Source organism: Vespula vulgaris, chromosome 8, assembly GCF_905475345.1.
Source record: "Vespula vulgaris chromosome 8, iyVesVulg1.1, whole genome shotgun sequence".
Taxonomy (NCBI): Eukaryota; Metazoa; Arthropoda; class Insecta; order Hymenoptera; family Vespidae; genus Vespula; species Vespula vulgaris.
This window is the reverse complement of record NC_066593.1, coordinates 3,190,138-3,216,427: the sequence shown is the minus strand read 5'-3', so window position 1 is coordinate 3,216,427 and position 26,290 is coordinate 3,190,138. Positions and strand designations below refer to the sequence as shown.

Below are 26,290 nucleotides of genomic sequence, written 5' to 3'. Positions count from 1 at the left end.
TTTCAAGAAAACATCTTTAACTCATTTTTATCGTTCTATTTGAATTTTAATAATTCCTTCTCTCTCTTTTTTTTTTTAATCGTCGAGTAAATCTGAATAAAAATGGATGAAACAATTAACGAGTTAACCAGTGTATTACTTTTATCGATAAGAATCATTATAGCATCGTCGGTTAATTTTAAGATTAATTTCAAGGTGTTAAAGAACGAGAATTTGCAATTATTACATAAAGTTGACGTCGATCCATCGAGTCGGTCTGATCTCATAGGTAAATTGAAGAGCATTCAGAATTAATCGAGATAACCGAAACTTGAGTTGATTCAATCAAAACAATCGAAACTTGAGTTGAATCAATCGAGACAACCGAAACTTGAGTTGAACAAATCGATTGTTAAAACTGATGACGAGTCAATCTGCCAATGCAAATGTGCAAACAATAAAAAGAATAAGCCGAATAATATCCTGCGATATATCGAGTTTAAACAATCGTTTGTAAAAGATTGTCCAAAAAAATATAGAAGATGAATAATAAGAGTTTATGAAGAAAAAATCATATTCTAAGAGATTGGCAATCTTTTCTTTTCTTTTTTTTTTTCAAATATATGTGTCTGATTGTTATTCCTAGCATGCCTTTTCTACTTTATCTAAGAATACACTTTGTATGATCAAATGGTAACATTTACTAATGAAATCTTTCGATCGTAGATCGACGATTCTTAATTCGATTAGGTGGATTAACTTGCTAGACACGTAGTTTACAGGATTCTGTTAAAACCGATTAGAAACCCTTTGGCTGATAAAGGCTAGAGAGAGAGAGAGAGAGTTTAGGCAAATCAAATCTCCAAAATTCGCTTATTGCTTAAGAACATCGATCGTTATTTCGAGCTACTGGGACTGATATCGATTAGAGAACGAATTACTGAGAAAAAGAGAAAAATAGACATGTAAGGAAGTTATTTCATATTTTTTTTCTTCTTTCACTTTGTAGAAACTTAAGAAGATCGGTAAACGTGGATGAGTTTGAATCATCGTTTGTATATTATAAAAGAATATTATACAAGTATTATATTTTTTCTAGATATTACTATTGTAAATATATGATGTTTGTTGATTAAAAAAAAAAAAAAAAAAAAAAAAAGAACACTCTACCAAGAGCTTGTACATATGGATATATATTATATTTTTCTATGCTACCAATATTAATAATTAATATATAAATATATATCGATAGAAATATACTAGAAAATAAGTCGAACGATAAACATAATTTGTTTTATTCATTGTTCTTTCAAAGTGATCTCAATTCCATGGAAAAATACGTATGAAATGATAAGTATTAACAATTCGTTTTGCAATGCATATCCATTAAACTGATTGATGCAATTTATTGTTGTCGTCTTTGACGTGTAGATTTCTTTTTTATTTTCTTGTTTTCCCTTTTTTTTTTGTTTTTAAAGGAAATGAATGAGTTAGAAGTAAATAGGAAAATATATTAAAAGGAAGGAACGTGAACACACACACATACACAAACGTTATAATGGCATCACGACGCGAGAAGAAAGACGAATTAAGGCATCCTTGTTGTGCATCGTGGTGCATACAAAAATATCCCTACTGTGTGTGTGTGTATTCTATTTCTTTTAGTCGACCAAACCTACTCTTTCTATTTTCTTTCGAATCGATCGTTAGTGACGAGTTCTAGTGTGTTCACGTTCACTCTTGTGTATTCACGTAAGTACTTCTTTCTTCGATAACTCATGGAGCATGCTTCAAAGGATCGACCGTCGTTTCGAAGGCGTTTTAACCCGTCAAAGGAATAAGCTTATCTCTCTTTTTCTTTTTCATCTCTTTCTCTCTATCATTCTCTACGTTCTTCTTTCTTTTTTATTTTTACAAGTATTTAATTTGTAAGGGAACGACTTGACATTTGCTTTTCTCTCTTTTCTTTTCTTCTTTCTTTTTCTTTTTCTTTTTTTTTCTTATATAAAGAAGATTACATAAAGAAGATTAATAAAAGGCAAGTACGTTTGAACTCGTCAAATCGAAATCTTTTTATAATGAAAATTATTATGAATTCGTTTTGATCTACGATCTCGTCGTTTTACACAAATTGTCTCTACTATAAATAGAGAACTAATTAATCAATAATGAGATACATCTTTATTGGATTTTTCTAATGAACTTTTCTAATAAATTTTAATTATTACCATATATATCAAATATCAAATAGATAGTAGTAAAACGTTATGATTATTGAATGAATTATATCTATCGTTTGATTCCATATAAAATCGATCTGTCCTTTTTCTTTTTTACTTTGAAGAATACTCAATTTGTGTGATCAAAACGAAACAAGAAACAAGAAATCGTTCGAACATGGATCGACGAATCTTAATTCGATTACGCAGATTAATGTGTTAGTCACGTAGTTTATAGGATTCTATCGTGAACGATTAGAGACCCTTTGGCTGATAAACGATAATTCAAAGTTTTTTTTCTTTCTTGATCGTCTATCGTTGTTAATTTGAATTTTCGAGATCGATATTAATTGGATTCTTTTATATTTTTTTCTTTCGGTTTGTTTTTTTCTTTCTTTTTTTTTTTTTTTTTTTTTTATATATGAACGAATTTGTGATATCTTCGTTATAACTTTTTTTACGATTATCAATGTACGATGTATTTATTAATTTAAAATAAACAATGTACCAAAAAGCTATATATATATAGGTATGTATGTATATATGTATAATATATTATTTTGTCCTGTATTACTATCATTAATAATACATTAATAAATATCAAGTAAAAAATATAAAATAAAGCAAATTGAATAGATAAGAAATAAATATTTTTGTTGAACGTTCATTAGAAATCAATTCACGATCAATAGGGAAAGAAGTATAAAAATATTAGCATTAAAAATCTGTTCGTATGCATATCCATTAATTGATTTGATTTAATTTGATTAATTTATCGTTATCATCTTCGAAGCGTACGCTTTTGTTATTTTGTTATTGTTCTTTTTTTCTCCTTTTTTCTCTTTATATTTATTTTTCATTTTTTATTTTCCGTATGAACTTAAAACTCATATTCCATTGTTTCTCCGAAAGGAAAACGTCGATTTGTTTTCTCTCTCTGTTTTTCTTGCTCTTTTTTATTTCCTTTTTTTTTTTTAATCCTTTTTTGTTTAAATATTTCTCTTGAATGGTGGGACAATATAAAAATATTCTATAAATATATTCAATACAGACGAATAGACTTATATACATACATATACGTAAAAGAATTTAGAAATCGTCTATTCTTTACTTGCTTGTTTTATTTCGTGACGTATATGAATCTACGTGAGGTTCAATGTTTTTTGTTAAAAAGTTATTCCATAATCGTCGTTAGTAGTACTACTATACAACGAATAAAATGTAATTTTAATTAACGACTTCTGTTAACATACACGTACACACACATATATATATACATATATATACATATATACATACATGCATACATACGTTATACAGTAGCTATTATGATATTACTATGTCACAAAAATCAATTGTTTTTGTGGCGTACAAAGCGATATTAAAAAAGAAAATATAAAAAAGATCAAATAAATTTTATTGAATGGAGAAGCAATAAGAGATTATATTATATATATATTTTTTTTGTTTTCATTATTTTCATATGAACGCAATATCTCTCACGTTTTCAAATGAGAATGCATAGAATAAATGGTTGAAGTAGAAATATACGAATCACGAACAACTAACTCCCTTAACCATCTTATTCGCTTTTTTTTTTTTTCTTTTATTTCAGTTTGCAATTCGTCCTTTTCTCTTACGTCACGTTGCAATTAAATCCTTCGTAAAATTCAAAGAGATTCATCATTTACGGTCGACAATGTAGCTCTCAACACTCATCGTTCTATCTCCTTTGACTTTTTATTCCTTTGCAATGAGCCGGATTACATTATTAGTATGCATTGTAATGACGGAATAATGTTAATTAATATCAAATATAGAGAGATGAATGTATTGAAATGTAAAATTTTTTAATTACTTTCAAATTTTACATTGCAACTCTAACAGAAGAGAGTATTAATTATCCCGTTCCTTTTGACGGATTATTGGGATATATGCTCGAAATTTATGTGAAAATAAAAAAAACTTATGTAAAATAAAAGATTAGAAAAAGAAAAACAATAATGCAATTTAATACTTATTGAGTCGATAATTTTCTTTTTCATTTTTATATTCCAATATTCATAAAGCGATGGAATATTTAGTATGATTTAAAGAAAACATAATTTCACACATATACGTTTTTAATATAATTAATAAAATATGATAGATATATAGATCGAAATTCTTCGAATTCTTTTTTGTTTAGTGATTTATGAAGAGACATTGATTTAATTATGAATTATTTTGTACAATTATTCCATCATAATTATTTGTTTCTCGATAAAGTGAGACTCACCTATATATAATATTCCATCAAGGTCGAGATTCTCGTTGCTACCTTGACTGTTAACAGCAGTAACGTGATCGTCTACAGCCAGGGTGTGTCTTTTTGGGGCAGGTCTTGCAATGCTAACGGCATGCCATTTGCCATCGTTCAATCTGCTCTTCGAATTGTCCTTGATTCTTACAGGGCCATCTCCCAAATCAAAGACGTAATGAATATGCTCATTCACCAGTTCAACGGCTATGAAATCACGTTCTCTTCCAGCATTATAAAGGATCAATCCATTTGGTTCACGTGTTTTAAACTGTAACGTTAAAGATGCAACATATGTAAGAAATATTATCACTGACGATGTTTATTAGAAATTTAATATTTTTTAACATCTTAGATCGTAGATCTTAAAAACGTGGATCCTTGGACGAATGATACTCAAATGATATTTTCATAACAAACATTTGATTTGTTATTTAATTTCATTATAAAAAGATATAATGAAAAAATCATGCAATACAAATTAATCTTTCATTATAAAGTATTATAGTTTCTAAACACGAGGATTACACGGTCGACAGAGGGATGATTTGAATATTTTTTTTGAGGGAATTTTTTTTTTGTCCCCTAGTCACGTAAAGTTGTCTTGATTTACAGGGTTAATACAAATTCTTTGGTGGAAACGATCGATAAGTCCTCTTGAGGACTTTCCCTCGAAGAACTAAATTAAACGAGATGTTTCGTTTAGAGTTTGAATCATAAAATGTATATGATTTTTTTCTTTTTTTTTCTTTGTTTGTTTGTTTGTTACTAACTTGCTAAAGGAAGTTATCAAAATTTTGGAAACGTTCTTACATTCTATTAAGCATAAATGTAAAGTTAATGGTTAGGGATTTAATAAGTTACACGCCATACCAAACGTGTCCTCGAATAGATAAAGTTTAAGAACCGTTGCCCTAGAGAGTTATTTATTTTTATCAAAAACTTTCATCGCTCTACGAATTATTTTAACATTTAATTATTTTCATGAGTATTTCGATGTACATAATAATTCGCGTTCAGGAGAGAGGCATTTAAGTATTAATATACTTTATTCTTAATTAATCAAAGAGATTTCATTTGTATATACGTGTATTTACGTGTAGTTTTTACTAACAATACTGTTAGAACATTAAAAAGAGAATATCTACTTTAAAGTGGCTATTCCAATGAGATATAGAAAACCATATGTTACCCTAAATTAAAATGCATCAATTTGTAGTATATACATACATCGGAACAAATTGCAAAAGAACTTTTTGGAGATTAGAACTGTTTTATATGTTGTAAACTTTTTAAAATATATAATCGATTTTTTTAATACTTGTTTAAAATATAAATACACTGCAAATAATATCTATTTCATTTTATTTACTTCAAATAAGTACGTAAATATATGGCAGCCATTATAAGTAGATATTTCCTTCGATAACTCGGGTGGCATACTTCAAAGTTTCCTATGAGTTTTACCCCGTCAAAGGAATAAGCTTATTTCCCTTCCTTTTTTTTTATTTTTAAAAGTATATTCATTTTTATTTCATTAGGGAACCAGCCTAAAATTCTTTTTTCTTTTTTCTTTTCTTTTCTTTTCTTTTTTTTTTTTAAGCTAAAAAGATTTAAGAGAAAGTACATACGTATGACCTCGTTCGATCGAAATTGTTGATCCAAAAATTAATTATATCTCGAGTTTGTTCCGATCTACAGTTTATCATTTTACACGGTACATATTGTCTCGATAAAAAAAAAAATTGATCAGGAGCAAGATACTTATCTTCGATCTATATACTTACCTTTATATGAATTTCTGTCAGTAATTAAATCTCGCACAATAAACTTTAACGATTATCGATATCTGATCGCTAATAAATCGTACGTTATGATATTTTAATTAATTATGTTCTTTTAACCTTATCCCTGGAATTTGATTAAAGTAACTTTCCAAGTGGAAGAGAGTGATAAAAACAAATAACAAAAACAGTAAAATTTAGACCTCTGTTAATTGAGAGGAGTAGATTTTGATAGAAAGACGATCGATTGGCAAACTATAATCAAGAAAACAATCCTGAAGCTTTTTCATTCGTTCACGAGAAAAATCCTTGACTTGTCTCATTATTTCATTTAAATTTCAATTAAATCTAAATCGAAATGTGTGTGACAATATCGATCACTTCGATCGTAATCGTCATGGTTCTTGCTTCTTAGATAAAATTCGAGATGTCCTGGAGATCAATCTTTACATGATCCTAATATAGATTAATTCTAAACGTTTAATCTCATTCGTAAATGAAGAAGTATTCACAATGAAACTGAACAATCGGAACTTGAGATTAATTCGTTGAAACAACCCTCCGATCAATTTGATGATTTTGATAAAATCGAAAAGAATAACAATGAGGTTTGTCAATGAAATTGTGAAAATAAGTAAGAAGATGAACCAATGCAGAATATAGCGTTGTACGATCTTGAACCATCTTCTTTGTTTGACCTAAATATATCACGCAAAATGATTGGTGGGCGGTGTCTTCGATGTCTTAAGGGGCAGATATAGATCCTGAGAAAATGTAGAACAGCAATCCATTAAATGATTGACAATTTATTTGTTCTTTTTTCAAATCGAATATATACTTGTCCGATAGTTTCTAGCATGTCTGTTCTTCTTTCTCTGAGAATGCACTTTTTATGATCACCACGATGAAACACTTGTAAGAAAAATCGTTCGATCATCCGATCGACGGTTCTTAGTTTGATTAACCTGGTAGTTACAAAAGAGAAGAAAGGAAAAAGAATAATATGTGGTCTGACATTGTCTGAGTATTGCATGTTTCTTTTTCTTTTCTTCTTTTTTTTTTTCTATAGAGATTACTTTTGAATTTTTCTAAGTCGAGTAATAAATATGTGAGATTTATCGATAGAAAGAATCGTTCGTTAATTTTAATTAGACTAAGCGTAATGTTTTCGAGTTAATAATTTTTTATTCGGAAATGATTATTTAAATATATATGATAAAAATGAATTAGTGAAATTATTTAAATATATTCGATAAATGAACATTCCGAACCAATACTCACGATCAATTAGAGGTCAATCTTATTATTTTTTCTTGCACTCAAACGAAATTTTTTTATCGTAAAATTATTGTACTTCGAGTTTGTCCTTGATTAATCCGATATATATATATATATATATATATATATATATATATATATATATATATATATATTGTATAGCATAGATAAGAACAAATTAATCAGCAGCAAGATACAGATATCTTTATTGGAAATTTTATGTCAGTAATTAAATCTCACAGAATAAACTTTAACGATACAAACTTAATAGAATTGGTAATAACTTTGACGTTATAATTTTCGAATTAATTATTTCCATTCGTTATCTTTCCCATTTAATTTTTGATTAAAGTAATCTTCAAAAAAGAGTAGTGGCAATCGGATAAAAGAAACCGCACGAACAGTAGAATTTAGTTATAAGTGTGAAGAGTCTATCGAACAACGTGACGTTGTTCTATTTTAGATGAGCAAATTTAACATAAGTAAACTATAGTTAGAAGCTTGTCGTTCGTCCAAGAGAAATATCTTTGATTTATCACGTTATTTAACGTAATTAATTTCAACAATTTTTTTTTTTTTCATTCTCGAGTAAATCTAAATCAAAATGGGTAAAACAACATTGATCGCTTCGTTAATCTTATCAATAGTCATCGCTATGACTATGTCGTTGGATACTCCTGAGTTAAAACTTATAAAAGCTCATAATGTCCTGGATCAATCTTATATATCTAATATTATTCACAAATTAAGAAACATTCAGGGTGAAGCAAAACAACCGGATGTAGAAGTTTATTTATTGAAACAATCGTCCAATGGAAATTGGAATCCAGTTAATGAGAAAAAGCCGCTTGTTCATAGCGACACGAATAATATCGATTGTCAATGCAAGTGTACAAAAAAGAAACCTGATGGATTAACGGGACGAACCACTAATAACAATTCTGGATATCATGATGATCCTATGGAGACTCATGGAAACATCGATTCAACGCCAACAAAGAAAAAATCTTTTTCTTGTGCACCGGATAGCTTCTGGGATGGGTCAAAATGTGCACAGATAGTTTAAGAGGTTCGAAAATATTTCTTTTCTTTTTTCAAATCGAATGTATTATATCTGTCGGATAATTTCTAACGTGCCTGTTCTTTCTTCTTTCTCTATTATTATAATGATGTATTTTACATGATCGAAAAAAGCATGAATATGATATCGTTCGATCATCAACCGATGTTTCTCAGTTTGATTAAGCAGATTAACGTGATAGTCACGTAGTTTACAGGATTCTGTCGAGATCGATTAGAAACCCTCTTGGCTGATAAATGCCAGACAGAGAATTTCCTTGAATCAAATGTTCAAAGTTCGTTCCTTTCTTGATCGTCGAGTTAATCCGAGCTTCTGAGATCGATATTGATTGAAGAACGAGTAATCGAGAGATAGAAATAGAGAAAGAGAGAGAGAGAGTGAGAGGCATGTCAGGAGTTTCTTTCGTCCTTTCGTCGATGTCTTTCATTACTTTTTTCTTTTCTGTTTTTTCTTTCATTTTATAGAAATTGACAGGAGATCTGCAAACGTGATGGAGTATAAACCATATTCGTTGTAACTTTCTTACGATCCTACAATTTTAAATGTATCATGGTTGTGAAAATAAATATTTTATTGAGGAGATATATTTGAGCATATATATATATATATATATATATATATATGTATGTATGTATGTATATACCATTTTGTCCTGTGTTAACATCATGAATAATATATTAATTTACACAAATAAAAATACGATGGAAATAAATCGAAATAAAAGAAAAGTGAATCTTTTTCTTTCGTTAAATATTCCTTCGAAATAATTTTGATCGAATGAAAAAATTCGTACGATGGTATTAGCATTAAAAATCCGTTCGTATTCGCATCCGGTAAATATTCAATATTCTTGTTTTTCTTTTTTCTCTCTTTTTTTTTTTATTCTTGTTATCTTTCTTTTTTTGCGAAAAATAAATAAAAAGAATATCTCGTCGGTTTTTCCTTTAATTTGTAAATGCATATAGATTCAGTCGCGTGCTGCTATTGTTCGATTATTTATTTATATCAAAAAGTCATCTAACTTTTTTACAAATATATATATATTTCATTTTTTTTTTAATCGTTCAAAGCAAATCTTTTTCTTGTCTTTCGAATCGATCGATTAGTGATCAGCTCTAAATTGTTCACGTAAATGCACTCTGGTACACTAACGTATTCACGTTAGTATTACAGTTCTTTCGATAAATCATGATAGCAACATGTTTCAAATGATTCTAGAGTCGTAGCTTTGTCTTACGTCAATAATCATTTCATTGAGACTACTTAACAATTAACTCTGGATTATCTTTTAAGAGTAATTTAAGACGATGTGGAATATTCGTTCTTGAAAAATTTGAAACATGAACCTTATGAAACGTTAGGAGACAAACTTAGGATAAAAAAAGAGAGAAAAAAAGAAAAAAAACATATGGTCTAGCATTATTTGAGTTTTAGATATTGCTTTTTTTTTTTATCTTCATTTGTATAGAGATAATTTCTGAATTTTCTCGAGTCTAGTAATAAATATACGAGTTTTATGGACCGAAGGAATCGTCTGTTAATTTTAAGCGGATTAACTAAGTTTAATGCTTTCGGAATGACCACTTTTTATTCGGTAAAAAATGCGATCATTTAATAAAATTATTTTAACATATACCGAGCATACTCTGGAGTAATTAGAGATCAATCCTATTATTTTTTTCATACACTTTTTCCATAATGTTTCTATTTTTCTTTTTTTCTTCGATTTTTTTCTTCAGTCATACACCCCGAGTAACAGTGCGAATCTCAATTAAATCACTTTTACGAAATTATTATATAACAATATTTCAACTTAGAGATCTACATTATAAAGATCGTATAAATAAAACGATATAAATAAAACATCCTATCGCAGAATTATTTTTACAGAATTAAATTAGTGCAACACAAGTGACTACTTCTATCGGATTAATACTAACACAACTATACAGTTGAATCGTATTTTTTATTCGTATAGTGGAATAGAGTATAGTTGTTTGTCGAACTATACGAGATCGATCGTAAAAATCAATTTATTGCGTCAAAGGAATAACTTTAATTTTGTCTCTCCTTCTCTCTCTTTATTATATTTCCGAGTACTTTATTTTTAAGGGGAAAGGTATAAAATTTTTTTTTCTTTTTTATCTCAGTAAGATTAGAAGGCAAATTCTTACGAGTACTATTGAATCGAAATTTTTTATGCGAAAGTTATTGTATTCCGAGTTTGTCCTCGATTAAAATTTATAGTTAAACCAAGTACATATTGTGTCGTACAGAGAAAAACTTAATCAATAGCAAGATATAGCTAGCTTTATTCGATTTTTATGTCAGTAATTAAATTTCTTATAATAAAATTTAACGATATAAACTTAATAGAAATCCAATTGGTAATAAATCGAACGATTATAATTTTCGAATAATTTCCATTCGTTATCTTTCTCATTTAATTTTTGATTAAAGTAACCTTCAAAAAAGAGTAGTGGCAATCGGATAAAAGAAACCGCACGAACAGTAGAATTTAGTTATAAGTGCGAAGAGTCTATCGAACAACGTGACGTTGTTCTATTTTAGATGAGCAAATTTAACATAAGTAAAACATAAATCATAGTTACAAGCTTATCGTTCGTTCAAGAGAAATATCTTTGACTTATCACGTTATTTCATTCGAATTTCAACAATTTTTTTTTTCATCCCCGAATAAAACGAATTCAAAATGGGTAAAACAACATTGATCGTTTCGTTAATCTTATCAATAGTCATCGTCATGGCCTCGTCGTTGGATAGTTCCGAAGAATTAGAATTTTTTAGAAGCATCCCTAAAGTATCTTGGAAGTCGAAAATTTATGATGACGCAAAACCACCGGAACTTGTGGTTTATTTGTTGAAACGAATGTCCAAAGGAAATTTGGGAAAGTCTTCAGGAAATGAGAATAGCAATACGGATAACATCGATTGCCAATGCAAATGTGGAATTAAGAAAAATAATGGATTAAGTGATATCGTTGTTGGATATAACGATAATCTTATGGGAACTCATGGAAGTATCATTTCAGAGCCGAAAAGGAAAAAATCTTTTTCTTGTGCACCGGATAGCTTTTGGGATGGATCCAAATGTGCACAGATAATTTAAGAGGTTCGAAAATATTTCTTTTCTTTTTCCAAATCGAATGTATTATATCTGTCAGATAATTTCTAACGTGCCCGTTCTTTTTTCTTTCTCTATTATTACAATAATACATTTTACGTGATCGAAAGGAAGTATGAATATGACGTCGTTCGATCATCAACCAATTGTTCTCGATTTGATTAAGCAGATTAACGCGATAGTCACGTAGTTTACAGGATTCTGTCGAGATCGATTAGATACCCTCTTGGCTGATAAATGCCAGACAGAGAGAGAGAGAGAGAGAATTTCCTTGAATCAAATGTTCAAAGTTCGTTCCTTTCTTGATCGTCGAATTAATTCGAGCTTTTGAGATCGATATGGATTGGAAAACGAGTAATCGACAGATAGATATAGAGAAATTGGGAGAAATAGGCACGTTCGAAGATCCTTTCGTCCTTTCGTCGATGTCTTTCGTTATAATTTTCTGTTCTTTTCTCGTTTCTTTCTTTTTATAGAAACTGAAAGGAGATCTGCAAACGCGATGGATTACGAACCATTGTCGTTATAACTTTATTCCGATATTACAGTTCTGAATTTATTATGTTTGTGAAAATATACAATTTATCATGGATATACATATGCATGTACCATTTTATTCTGTGTTAACATCAGTAATAATATATTAATTTACACAAATAAAAATTTATTGGAATTAAATTGAAAATATAAGAGACGTAAATCTCTTTTCTTTTATCAAATATTCGTTCGAAATAATCTCGAGTGTAATGGAAAAATTCGTATGAAAGTGTTAGCATTAAAATCTCGTTCGGGTACTATGTTCTTTTTTAATCGATCGAATCGATTTATTGTCCACGTTTTCTTCTTTATTTATTTATTTACCTTTCTTTAAAGAAAAATTATTCATTTTTTCTTTCTTACCTTCCTCTCTTTTTTTTTTTTTTTTTTAAGAGATATAAATCGAAAGGAAATATAAACTTCGATTTAATTCGTAAATATCGATATACGTTTGACGTTTTAATTACTCGTATGTACGTATAGTCGAAAGTAAGAAAAAGATTGTTAAAAGGAAAGAATAATAATTAAACAAAAAAAAAAAAAAAAAAAAAAAAAGGTAAAAAAGAAGGAAGAATACGAATTAAGATGTCTTTCCACTCTTGTTGCATCATAGCGCAGACAAAAGTATACAAATTTGTTTTTGATTTCTTTTAGCTTACCAAAAAGCTCCTCTTTCTCTTTTCGTTCGAATCGATTGTTAGTGACGAACTCTAATGTGTTCACGTACATTCTCCGTATTCATGCAAGTACTTTCTTCGATAGCTCACGGAGCAAGCTTCAAAGGATCGACCGTCATTTCGAAGCCGTTTTATCTCGTCAAAGGAATAAGCTTATCTCTTTCTCTCTCTCTTTCTCTCTCTCTCTCTCTCTCTCTCTCTCTCTTTCTCTCTTTCTCATTTTTACAAAATTCTTTCAAACTTATATAGCGCGTCTGACCTTCGGGAATATTTCTCTCGCCTTTTCAAAGAAGTTCAAAGCGCGGTGAAAGGTAAACGAGTCGTTTGAAAAGATGTCAGAATATGCGAAATGATCAAAATATCTATTTAAATATTTATTTTGAATAAAGAGTACTACGTAGTTTTACTTTCTCCGGGTGTGTTTACTTATCTATTTAATAAAATAAAATAAAATAAAATTATGTGTGTATCGTCGTAAAGAAAGAAACCAAAAAAAAAAAAAAATAGATTGTTTTTCCAATCTTTTTTTTAATCGATCGTCAGATATTAGCTCATACTATTTTTTGCACGATCGTGCAAAGGGATGTGTACGGAAGCTTTTTTATTAGGGAAAAACCAAAAAAAAAGAAGAGAGAGAGAAAGAAAAAAGTAAAAGAAAAAAAATATCACCGAAGACGCGCGTGTATCGATTTTATGTATCAATGTCATACAAAATGCGCATGACGGTAAGTAAAGAAGAATATTAATAAAAAGGAAAGAAGAAGAAGAGAAAAAAAAAGAAAGAGAGGAAACGAAAAAGATTATTAAAATAATTTTTTACAAAAACCTACAACAAGATCGAAAAATGTAATATGCATTTAATCAAATACTTCGTGTTACGCGAATAAAAAGTTTCGTTATTAGTGCGATATACGAGAAGGGATGAGCCCATATAAATCTCAAAAGAATGCTCCTTTTTTTAGTGTCGGAGCCTTCAGTTTATTCCGCTTATGCGAACCATCGCGTGATACTTCATGCATACACTTTGTAAGATAGAAAAAAAAAGAGAGAGAGAGAGACGGAGGGAGAGAAAGAGAGAAAATATAGGCAGATATACATAGGCTCTCATAGGAGGAATGGAGGGTTCCTTTTAGAGCTCACTTTTTTCCCTCCCTTGGATGTGGTTGAAGCTTTTACTTGAATCACCATTCCTCTCATCTTTTTATCGGAAGTACATGAATCATCGATATATCATCTCTCGTACAATAAGAGACGTAGGTATGTATATATGCATTATATAAGTAACTAGGTATGTTCACTTGGTAACGATAGACACAGAGCAAGCTTTCATATCGGTTATAGTATACCTATCGATACGTCTACATATGTGAATTCACGAAAAAAGCTCTTTGACGAAAGAAGAGGCTTGCTTGAAGCTCCGAAAGATACGATAATACGAGTTTACATGAAAGTATTTACTTACTTACTGTGGTCTCTTAATATACTTCCTTTTTTATTTTTTGATACCTTTTTTTTGTGTTTTTTTTTTTTATTCCCCTCTAAAACATTACTTTTACACCAGAATCCTAAACCCATTGTTACTTATCAACACGACCGATCTATACATCGTACAACACATTTTCCACAACGTCGATCCCCATGATTGCATGACCGCTACGAACGATTCTTTAGAGGTCTGTTTTGTTCACTGAAAAATCGCTGATGCAAGAGAGCGATTGGATACGATTGGAAAATGAGCAACCACGGGGAGTGTCCTTCAACGTTCGAAAAAGCCAAAAATTGCTGGGTGCTAAGTTAGCTGAATAGGGAACACGAGGAATCACTTCGAAATTGTTGCCGTGAAGAAACCACTCAAGACAATCATTTTCCAGTAGTCTCCTACTTGCGTCAGCGATTTTTCAGTGGAAGAAAAAGACTACCTAAGGAATCGTTCTTAGACGGCCATGCAATCATGGCGCCAACGTTGTGAAAAATATTTACGCGCACGTAGTATGATTATATCGAGAAGTGAGAATGGTTTTAACTTTCTACTGTACAAGCAGTATTTTAGAAAGAAAAAAGAAAAGGAAATAGGAGATCCTGACATTTCACTGTACTTCATACTTATTTTTTTTTTTTTTTCTATGAAAAAAGAAAAGAAAGAAAGAAAGAACAATTCATACGAACCTGGAAATAGATATTCGTTTCCACGTAGGCCTTCAATACTGGCAATCCAACGAATGTATGTTTCGAGGTAAAGGTAACAGGATGATGAACGGGATGATTCCTTTTCCCAAATTTTCCTGTTACTCTGATGATCGGTGTCACACCCTGATGAGAAATCTGATGGCTACCGGCACTTCTGGCTATCTCCAAATAGGGGTAACCATTGAACCAGATCTGTTGGAGCTGACCCACAAAGTGAGGGATGTCTTCGCCAGCATGCAAGTATCCACCGACGTGAAGTGTCCGAAATTGTAGGATGCTTTGCTTACCAAGTTGTGTTTCGGCTAAAGGAAAATGAAATTTTATATCAGAAAACGAAAAAATATTAATAATCTTGTAATAATCTTTTCTTTTTTATTTCTCTCTCTTTCTCTCTCTCTCAAAGAAGAAAAAAATATTTAATTGCTAATTAATAATCTCAATATATATATATAATAATAATAATAAGATATAATAAAATTAATATATATATATATATATTATTAATTTTTCACAATCTTGGTCAAGTAGATAAGTATATATTGAAAAAGTAAGAAGAAAGAGAGAAGGGATGGGTAGGTTAATGGAAGAAATTTCAAGTCGGTCAGATTATCGAGTTGCCTCTCGAGAAAGATAAAACGAAATTATAAGGCAGAGAGGACTCGTTAATAAGCGATTCTCTCTCTCTCTCTGTCTCTCTCTTTCTCTTCGTCCGTCCTTCGAAAACTTCTCCGTAAGTCCGCGAACAAGTTACACGGAAACTATTTTAATTATTAGTCGGTCCGCCACATCGAGATTGTCCTTATCAAATATCTCGAACAATGAAGGGATATTGCTCGATAATTTTTTTCTCTCTTTTTTCTTCTTCGCATATTTTTTTTTTTTTTTTTTTTTTAAGTGAAGTACGCTCGTTAACCCTAATCGTTTCAAATTTCTCATAGAAATGTCTCATAACGTCGTTTTAAATGTCATTAGAACTAGGTGAAAGTGATTTCGATCATATCGTTTTCAATAAATAATCGTTTACTAATAAATTACCAATGTTGTAAAATAATCTCTTTGAGATTGTTTCGATAAAAGAAAAAAAGAAGAAGAAGAAAAAAGAGAAGAAAGAAAAAAGAAGAGAAAAGAAATTACCAACGATATTAAATACGGCTTAAGTTATCCGATATGTCAAAATTTTTCTCTCTCTCTCTCTCTCTCTCTCTCTCTCTCTCTCCCATTCTCTTCCTTTTTCTTTATCATCTACTCCTTGTCGTTGGATACGATCGAACAAACAAGATTATAATGATCCGTTCCTGAAATTGACATGTTGCAGCTGGGAAATTTTTCCTCGTTCTTTTCTATGTTATCCAAGTTTGAAGATACAGAACAGAGATTTGCATAATCCTCGACACGTCAATAATAATCAATCATTTCGTGGATTACAAGAGATACTTCGATTGTGGTTACCAACGTAAACTCTAGAAGGTTATCGTTTTGTGAGGTATATGACGTGTAATAGCAAAAAAGAAGGGAAGAAATGAATTGAATGAAATAAGAAATAAAAGATAATATATACGTATATTGTATGCAATAGAAGAGAGAAAATTAAAAATTTATATTACAGGACGAACGAAAGGTTCAACTAAAATTACAAACCTAATTAAAAGCCTGATAAGTCACGAGAAAGAATAATTAATCTTTTGAATCGTCTAGGAAGTTTCGACCTAACTAGGAACTTTTGACTCAGCCTGTATAACGTAAGCGAGTAATCATAAGGATCGTTAGGGTGAGAAAATAATCGAGTATTTTCGTCGATTTTTAAACGATTTCGTTGATCAGAGTTTGATGTCGATTTACGATCCAATTAAACGTCGTTTGATTGGCTCGCTCGTATCGCTTGTTAGTCAAGGCGATCCTTAGCAGATCCTACCTACCTATCTACGCCACACTGTAATTTGGAACGTGAGTTTCGTCTTGTTTGCGATTTGTCAACACGTCCTTTGGAGGGTAGTGCCTACGGTTAACTCGTTGACTTACTTGCGTGGAGTTAGCGCCGTTCAGACGGAGAACACATTAGAGAAGAAATTCTTCAATTGGAATTTTATTAAAAAAAAAAAGAAAAAAAAGAAATGATAGAAATGGGATAATTCGAAGAGAAACGTCGTAGATACTGTAGACGTAATGACGTTGCGATATAAAATCAAACTTAACACTTTATATGTATATATAAATAAAAGAACAAAGAGATGAGACAAAAATATGTCTATGTGTTGGTGACGAATTAAAAAAAAAAAAAAAAGAGTCAAACTGAACTAATTGTCAAATATATTATCGTATTTATAACCCTCTATGATTTGTTAATATCGAGATTTATTATAAATGATATATTAATGAAGCAGAAGAAGAAGAAGAAGAAGAAAAAATATATATAATAGCATAGTTTCGTGTTTAAAAGCATCCAATGTAATTGGTGAATGTTTACGCTAGACTTTATCGTCCTTCTTCGATAGTATCGACGAAGGGTGGACGAACCACGAGGTTGGGCTGGCAATTTAGGATATTGCCACCTAACTCAATATTGGTGGTAGTCGCCATACGTTTAATAGGGTATTCCACGAGTGGAGATTCGCAGGTGGAAGTATTTCACTATCGGCTGGGACGAACTAGGTACGTAGAGAGAGACCGCGTGGGTGGTTTATGGAACGGAAAAGGAAAAGGGAGAGCCACCGATGTTGTATACGATGTTATAGACGGGCAAAGCTACGTGCGGTTGATTGGCGAATCAAGCGTGTATCGATTATGTTATGGATATTGCGCTTCAGGGTTGCCTCCAAGTTTCTCTATTGTGTCGAAGAGGATGGAACGTTCGGGGATGAAATTTGTTAATTGATTTATCGTCTTCTCTACCTAAAGCTTGTTAAAGAATAGGATATTGGACTTAACAAGGGCATAGAGCAAACTCTAAGTTCCTTAGCAAATTCTTAATCGATATTTGGAAAAAGGAATAAAAAAAGAAAAAAGAAATGAAGGAAATAAGAAACGGAAATTAATCGATACTACGACGGGGAATTTTAATTGATATATATTTAAGTGATAAGAATTTCTACTCGGACATTGATTTAAAAAAAAAAAAAAAACATTTCTTATCGTTGAATCATATTTTAAATCAGATCGTGAACGATTTAAATTAATTAATACCTATTGTCGTAGAATTTCTTTTTCCCTTTTTTTCTATATCTTCTCTTTGTAGTCGCTTCTTCTTTTTTATCCTTTTTTTTTTTGAAGATGAGAAGACTTATTTTCTCTCAAGGATGTGAAAGTTCTATAAGTCATTTATACTTTCACGTGAGAAAAGCAAAATTTGTGATGAATGAAGAGAGGAGAGTGGGGGAAGGGGAGGGAAGGGGTAGGAGCAGGAAGGGTTGGATAAGAAAGAAAGGAAAAGAGAAAGAAAAGGTAGATCGTGCTAGAATGGCGTTGGTTCGTCGAGGAAAAGTTACACGCGTGGAACGAGGTCAAAAGACAGTCAAAAAGAGAGAGAGAGAGAGAGAGAGAGAGAAAGAAAGAAAGAAAGAAAAAAAAAGAAAAAAAAGAAAAAAAAGAGAGAAAGTAGATAAGCGTCGCGAAATCGTAAAAAGAAGAATTTGTTCGTTTCGTTCCTCGTAAGAAACGATTTTGCAGCTGACGAATTTCAGCAGTGTCTCGAGTGCATCTTGATGCGCATCGTGTTGCACGTCGATTCCGTTGCGGAATAACGACCGCAATTCCATAGCTTCTTTTTCCTTACTAGGATCTATACCGAGAGAGAGTTGCAAGGGACGCAGCGCGAAGTGCATTCAAAGAAGTCATCCCCTTGTAAGAACTACATTTGCATCGTATCGATTCACGAACGCGCGTCTTATGGTGCCCGTACAAATCGATATGCGATTCGAGTCGTTTTCTCGAGCCGTTTTCTTCGAGGAAAAGAGAAAGAATTTAAAGAAAGAGAAATAAATAAATAAATAGGACCTTCGAAACCTTTCTAGCGAGAACTTGTACTACGTATACCATCGAATCGATATTTTTTTCTTCTTTTTCTTTTCTCTTTTTCTTTTTTCTTTCCTTCCTTTTTATTTTTCCTTTCGTAGTTTTATATATATATATATATATATATATACATATATATATATGCGTTTTTGTTCCTTTTTTTCGTTTCGTTTTTTGTATGTTCTTTCTCTTCTTCTTTTTCTTTTTTGTTTTCTTTTATTTCTCTTACGCGCCGTTCGGTCGTTCGAACAAATTGGAAAAGTTTCGTGGATGGAACTTGGTTTTCGAGATGTTTCGAGATTTCGAGACCTAATTCTTAACTCTGGGTAACTCAATTTTGTGTTACGCCTTTAAAATCCAAAAATTATATATAATGTCGAACTTATAGCATAAATATTGTGTACTAATTATAAGAACAAATCGTAATACAAATACTGTAAATACTAGAGCATATAATATAATAAAGTACACTACTTACGATATATATATATATATACACACTAACTGATAAGTAATTACTTTTTTGATTATTATCAATCCAATAACCTTAATATCTCTATGTCATTGTAATTTCTCATTAATTCCTATTATTTTTTTCTTCAATCCAAATGAAATTCATGATTGCAATTTATGATTCGACAAAAAGTATTCGGATTAATTTGCTATAAAATATTACCTACTAAAAAACTCTATCAGGCTTTAAATGAAAGAGAAAGAAAGCTAAAAAAAAAAAGAGATAGAGAAACGAAGAGAAAATATGTCGGTGTGCGTCGTATCGATGTGAAGCACGAAGCGAATTAAAAAAAGAAAAGAAGAAAAAAGGATCTACCAATTACGTATTTCCATCTTTAAATCGAGTTCCTTTATAACGTTCTTCCGTCGTTCTTCGTCGTTCGGAAACAACGAACGCGACGTATCTAACTAAGCGATTGTGTCATTTTTAATACGATCGTTTCCAACCAACAAAGGACTCCTGGATTACGGACTTTAAGCTACCGTAAAAAAGATTAAAACTTTATTCATTATTACAGATTTTATTAACAATATCGCAACTCGGAACAGGCGCGCTGGCGTTTACTCGCACACACATAGATTCCCTCATATCGTTCTCATTTCGTGAATATCTGTAAAATCCGATCGATGGGTTGCGCGCTAAATCGTAAATTAAAATGGCGACATTGATAAATAAAAATTTGTCAGAGATAATAATTAAATCGAATGAACGAATCCTCATAAATTTCTTTCCCCTTTATACATTTATTTTTTCTTTTGAAATATGGCGAATTTTCTTTAGGATGAACGAGTTTGACGGACGGATAAATTACTAATTTTCAAAAGGGGTGGTGAGGGGTGGGAGGGTTAGAGGTAGGTGAGCTAGGACGAGGAGGATGGAAGAGGGGGACAGAGGAATGCAATTGCAAATTCGAAATGTACTCCGGGGACAGGGAAGGGGTTCGGGGAAGAGTGTTAGAGCAGGAGGAGGAGGAGAAAGAGGAGGAGGAGGAGGAGGAGGAGGAAGAGAGATGAAGAGAGAGGCACTGGGTGAATTGGTCGAGCGATTTGCATTCGTCGGACGATGCTTCGAATCGAGATGACCTTATGAATGCTAATTGAAGATTTTCCAGGATCGCTCGCGCGTCACTGTTCCACTATGTCGATACACTATCATCGTCTACGCGTATCTCGCTTTTTGGCGACGTGATATCGATGAAAAAATTATTATTGTCCCGAATCAAAGTTTAAATTCTTAGCGATATGTGATATTTACATATGTATGTATTTACGTACGTACGTATGTATGTATGTATGTATGTATGTATGTATGTATGAGCATAGATTACATGTATGTGTGCATGCATGCATGCATGTATATACATATGTATGCATGTAGGAGTAAAAAGCAATATCTAATAACGTTTGGTCCAGATAGTATACCGCGACCTTTCATTTTTTACGTGTTTGTTAATATTATCCGCAAACTCAGTGATTCTCAAACTCTTTCGATAATCGAAATTGTCGGAAATAGGGCAATTCGATGGCAAATGAAGAAATTATCAATAATCTGCATGATTTAGATATGATTGATTAAGGTCGTATATGTCAAATATATGTATTACGTGTTATATTAATTGAGAACCACTAATTTATACAAATAAACACGAATATGGGACATCACCGTGCATTTCAGTTGGACATGATAGAAACTTCGCGACCGCGTTGATGTTTTATTTTCAATAAAAATGCGATTCCGTGTACGCAGCTAATTATGACTCGTACGCTTGATTTCCAAGATTTTATATATAACAAAAATAAAAACAAAATAAGAAAGAAATATATTACGAGCGCGAGAAACACGTATTTGAATATATTTGTTTTTCGTGATATAATTTTTGTTTTCTTAACTATTAATACGATTCGATGTTCGATGATAAATTGAGAAGGATACTTTTGATTTAAAGATTACGTTAGAAGATGAAGCCTTTGTAAGAGAGGATATTATGTATACATAAGATATGTATAGAGAAGGATCAAGGATTATTTACCTCCATCAGAGACTAAGCTATGTCGTTCTTGGGACCTCGTATATTTCTCTCGAGAGAACCTTGGTGGAATAAAAAAGTTGTATGAAAAATTACACGAGGAAATGTTTAATTTTGCTAGGATAAGTATAAGTAACGAGGTACCGCGAACGATTCTCCTTGATATTGGGTCGTTTACATATATACATACATACATATATATATATACTTACAAATCTACTTACATACCTGCTTACATACATATAATATATACATATATACATACGTATACGTACATACGTACGAACGTATAACGTCGTTTCGATATATCTCGCTAAAGTTTCTCGACGATTTTCCTCAATTATTCAAATTCGTGGTAGGTAATAGAAGAAGGAAAAAGGGAGAAAAAGGGAAGAAGAAGGAATAAAGGAATGGATGTTGAAAGAATCGAGTCTCTCTCAAGTCCGCGGTTCGTTCGCGGACTCGCGATTTACAGTAAGGAAATGGAACACGGAAAAGTTTTTCGAAGAAGAAGAAAAAGAAGAAGAAGAAGGAGAAGAAGAAGAAGAAGAAGAGGAAGAAATAGAAATAGTGGTAGTAGTGATATAACGAGCCGGTTCTCGGCTCGGCTTTTCCGAAGGTTCTCGATATTTTTTCATCATAAATTTAATGCCACTTACGTTCTTTAACCGTGACTTTTAACGATTTCATTCGGTCCCGTTCCTTCCGCAAATTCTCTTATCTTGGTAGAAACAGGAACGTGCTGGAAAATCGTGTCGCTTTAATAACGTGGGAAAACTTTAACGAAGACTTTGCCAGCAGCGAATGAGCAAAGAGAGGAGAGAAAGAAATAGGAAGAGGAAGAGAGAGAGAGAGAGAGAGAGAGAGAGAGAGAGAGAGAGAGAGAGAGAATGGAGATTATAATCTTTCTTGGGAGAAGCGTAAAAAATGGTGGATCAAGAAAAGCAAGGGTCTTTTTGAAACGAAAACTTTTTTAACGGAACACAGAAAAGATGCCTTCTCGATAAGAAAGGATAAGAGAGAAAGAGAGACGGAGAGAGACAGAATGAGAGAGAGAAAGAAAGAGAGAGGAAAATCTAGTCGGAAAATTATTCTCCAAGACTGAGATTGTTCTTCGACGTTATAAGCTGCTAGATACTATTACATATTCGAGCTAGCATAAATCTTGGTAAACCAAATGATCCGGTACGGTAAAATTACGGAAGGATCAATTTCGATATGGAAATTGATTATCGGAAGAATGAATTCACTCTACGAGGAAGGTGACCACTCGCGTACATGACTCCTCTTTATCTTCGTAAATGTTCGAATTTATAGATATGTCGAATCATTTATTATACGCGTACGTTTATACTTACAGATCTTTTTTCTGTTTCTTTTTTTTTTTTTTTTTCTTTTTGTTATACGCTTAACACAATCTACTAGAATTTTTTTTATATAAGACAGGTCGTTATTCTTTACTAACAGTTTGATGCCATTATCTTTTCCTATCTTGTCTTATATCCTTATCTATTTATCTATGCATATTCTATTTTCTTTCGATTATCTTTCTCTCGTAGCTTCGTATTATCGGATGATTGAAAACATTTTTATTCGAATCACGAAGGCAACATCACGTTTCAACGATCTTTCCTTCGGATACCTTCGAATATTCACACGTACGCAAATGCAAACGCACGCGCGGGCGCACACATCTGTACCTTGAATATATTATTTTCTTCTCTCAATGTCGAATACCGAAAAGAAATTTGTTTGAGTAATAATACCGAATGAATAAGTAAATTACGATTAGGTAAATACGACGAATTAAAAATGTATCCGTTTAAAATGAATCCCTTGAGTAAGAAATGACGAGTTTATTTCGTATAAATTCTCCACGGCAAAATAAATTTTATAATTAAATATTTACCGTTCAAATAATCATCATATTTGGTAAACGTTTACCACTGATTTGTTTAAACGAAGTATTTTATGCTAATTACCTAGATAAATTTTGCAATTGATTTCAGTTTAAATGAAATTTAATGATATGAAAAAGTAGATCTATAAATTACATTCTATTAAACAGTAAAGACGTAACGAATTATAATTGCCGATAATAATATTTAGGAACAAATCTATATATACATGTGTGTGTGTGTGTGTGTGTGTGTGTGTGTGCGAACGAAGAATAATTTCACAAATTATACCAACGAAAATGTTCACGTTGAATTAATAAAACGAACTTTTATTTTTTATTTAACTTTCTTCTTTTATCTTTTCGAAACGAACGAACCGCGTTAAAAAAAAAAAGGAAAAGAAAAAAAGGAAGAAAAAAAAGAAGAAGAAAAAGTTTATCGAAACGTTTGACAGCGTTATGCTATCAAAGAGAGGAAGAAACATTTGAATGTTCGGCCAGATCTCGAGGACTCGAAGCCGAGTTTGACCTGGTTTCCTTCCGGCCAGTGTTTTCTCTCGGTTTTCTCCATGGTTTTATCGTTCTTTCTCTCGCACCTTTTTCTTTCCGGTTACTGCATACTTTATTTTAACTGAGAGATAGGAGAAAGAGTATGAGAGAGAGAGAGAGGGGAAAGAAAGAAGAAGAGAGAAAGACGGAAGAAGAAATGGCTTTATATACGTTTATCCAGTCCGGAAGTGGCGGCTGTTCGTCGTCCGGTCGCGTCGCGACGCTCGGGTTCGCTTTAAATTCTCCGAGAATTTCTCAATTTATAGTTTTCCTCTTGGTTCCTGAAGTTTTCAAGGGACTACGAACTAGGTAGAAGTAAACTCTAAAGAGAAGAAAGAGGAGACGAAGAGGAAGTTCGATTCGGAGTGAGTTTAGTTCCCTTAAGTATGATTGTAAACAGTTTTCCGGACATGTCAACCTGTTCTCTCGAAATTGCTTGAAAATGTCACTTGATAGTTGTTTCACCATTAACCAAGCGTGACGTGTCACGTGCAAAGATTAACGCGAAAATTTTAATAGAATTTTAATCGTATACAAAGATTTTTAACTTTAGTTAGGTAATTTAATCTTTGCGCTTTTATTTCGAGATTTATATTCTTTTATTTTTTTCTTCTCCTTTAACAGAGAAAAAAAGAAAGAAAGGAAGAATATTATTAATTAATCGTCTTTAAGGTTTTAATATTTTTTTCTTCTCGGTTTAGAAAATACGAGATTACGTTATCGCGTGATCTAAGCGAATGCATAGAATTTGTTTTTTTTTTTCTTTTTTTTTTTTTAGACAGACATTTAGAAAAAGTAATATCTCGTATAGGGTAACTATATAGGTATAATAAACGTGATCGCGTTAAAAAATTTAAGGATATTTTTGTTTAAAGATTCGAAGATACTTCCACTTTCGAACTAGCCCAAAAGAAAATCCCTAGTGAACGCGTTACGGGAATTTATGTTTCAGAGTTTTCGCAGGGCACAACCAAGTCTACCTTTCTGGCCACCACGATACAAGCGTTCTTGTGTTTGTAGAGGTTTATCCGGAACCTTCTCGAGAACCGTCTAGGAATTCCAGTCGGAATTGCCGAGCTCGCAGTGGCTGGCTGTCGGATATTTATGCTAAATAGGGATTTTGAAATACGATATTGCTCCCTTGCGCGGTCTCACAACGTAGAGAGTAGAAACATCGTAAGAGGAGGATGAGAAAGAGGAGAAGGAGATGGAGGTCGTCTAGGATGTTCCAAAGCGAATACCATTGGTGCTATCATTTTTCTTCCTTAGGCTTTTGAATATCTATCTTCGTGTATAAAAAGAAAAAAAAAAAAAAGAAAGAGAAATGTGTCTGTCTCTTGTCGCATAAATTTGTTTGTAATCATTTCATCGTACATAGATAATATGGGTTGTAAATTTTTTAGAACATCAAATCGATATATATATATATATATGTATGTATGTATGTATGTATGTATGTATGTATGTATATATTCGCATGAATAAAAATCTAAATTTTACAAAACTAAGCTGCACTCAGCTTGACCCAAAAGTCGTTTCAATAAATATGCTAAAATTCAAACGTGCCTCTTGCCGCTCCTACTTACGTAAACTAATGCGCGTTTCGTGCTAACTCCTCTTATCGTTCGCAGTTCTAGAATCGCTAATATAACGCGATCACGTTATTTCTCACAGTTTTGACCTAATACGGAACACGCCCAGCAAATGACGTATTCGATTTGACGAATAAACGATCGAATAGCTTTCTGATATGTATTCTCTCTGACATATACCTATATATATATATATATATATATATATATATATATATATATATACATATATGTACAACATATCTATTGAGAAAAAGAGAGAGAGAGAGAGAGAGAGAGAGAGAGAGAGAGAGAGAGAGAGAGAGAGAGAGAGAGAGAAAGAGAGAGAGAGAGAGAATGTGACTTTTTGATCTCGGAATGAAGCAAATTGTACGTCGTGTCCAGACATAAAATAGTTGATTAGTTTCAGAACAGGGTGTACAAGTTGATATATATATGTGTGTGTGTGTGTGTGAATGTATGTGTAAATGTTCACACGTGAATACATATGTATGTCTTGTTATGCTATTGTTACTGTG

The 26,290-nt window shown here is 31.8% G+C and overlaps 2 protein-coding genes across 10 annotated transcripts in view; one reads left to right on the top strand and one right to left on the bottom strand.

Moving 5' to 3' along the window:
• LOC127065699 (neurexin-1) overlaps positions 1–26,290 on the bottom strand; it is a 287,672-nt gene that overhangs the window by 41,937 nt on the left and 219,445 nt on the right. For all 9 annotated transcript variants that reach the window (XM_050998448.1, XM_050998442.1, XM_050998444.1 and 6 more), the window contains 2 exons: positions 15,166–15,488; positions 4,477–4,768 (listed from right to left, as the gene is read on the bottom strand). In XM_050998448.1, the coding sequence (XP_050854405.1) occupies positions 4,477–4,768; positions 15,166–15,488 (615 nt within the window). The remainder of the gene's footprint in view (positions 1–4,476; positions 4,769–15,165; positions 15,489–26,290) is intronic.
• On the top strand, positions 7,920–9,219 carry LOC127065718 (uncharacterized). The gene is made up of 2 exons (XM_050998496.1): positions 7,920–8,628; positions 9,105–9,219. Exon 1 carries the CDS (start codon positions 8,164–8,166, stop codon positions 8,623–8,625), a length of 462 nt encoding a protein of 153 aa, XP_050854453.1. The 5' UTR covers positions 7,920–8,163; the 3' UTR covers positions 8,626–8,628; positions 9,105–9,219.

Excerpts from the sequence above, each read along its gene's own strand:
- LOC127065718 (XM_050998496.1), top strand. The coding sequence starts at position 8,164 with ATGGGTAAAACAACATTGATCGCTTCGTTAATCTTATCAATAGTCATC.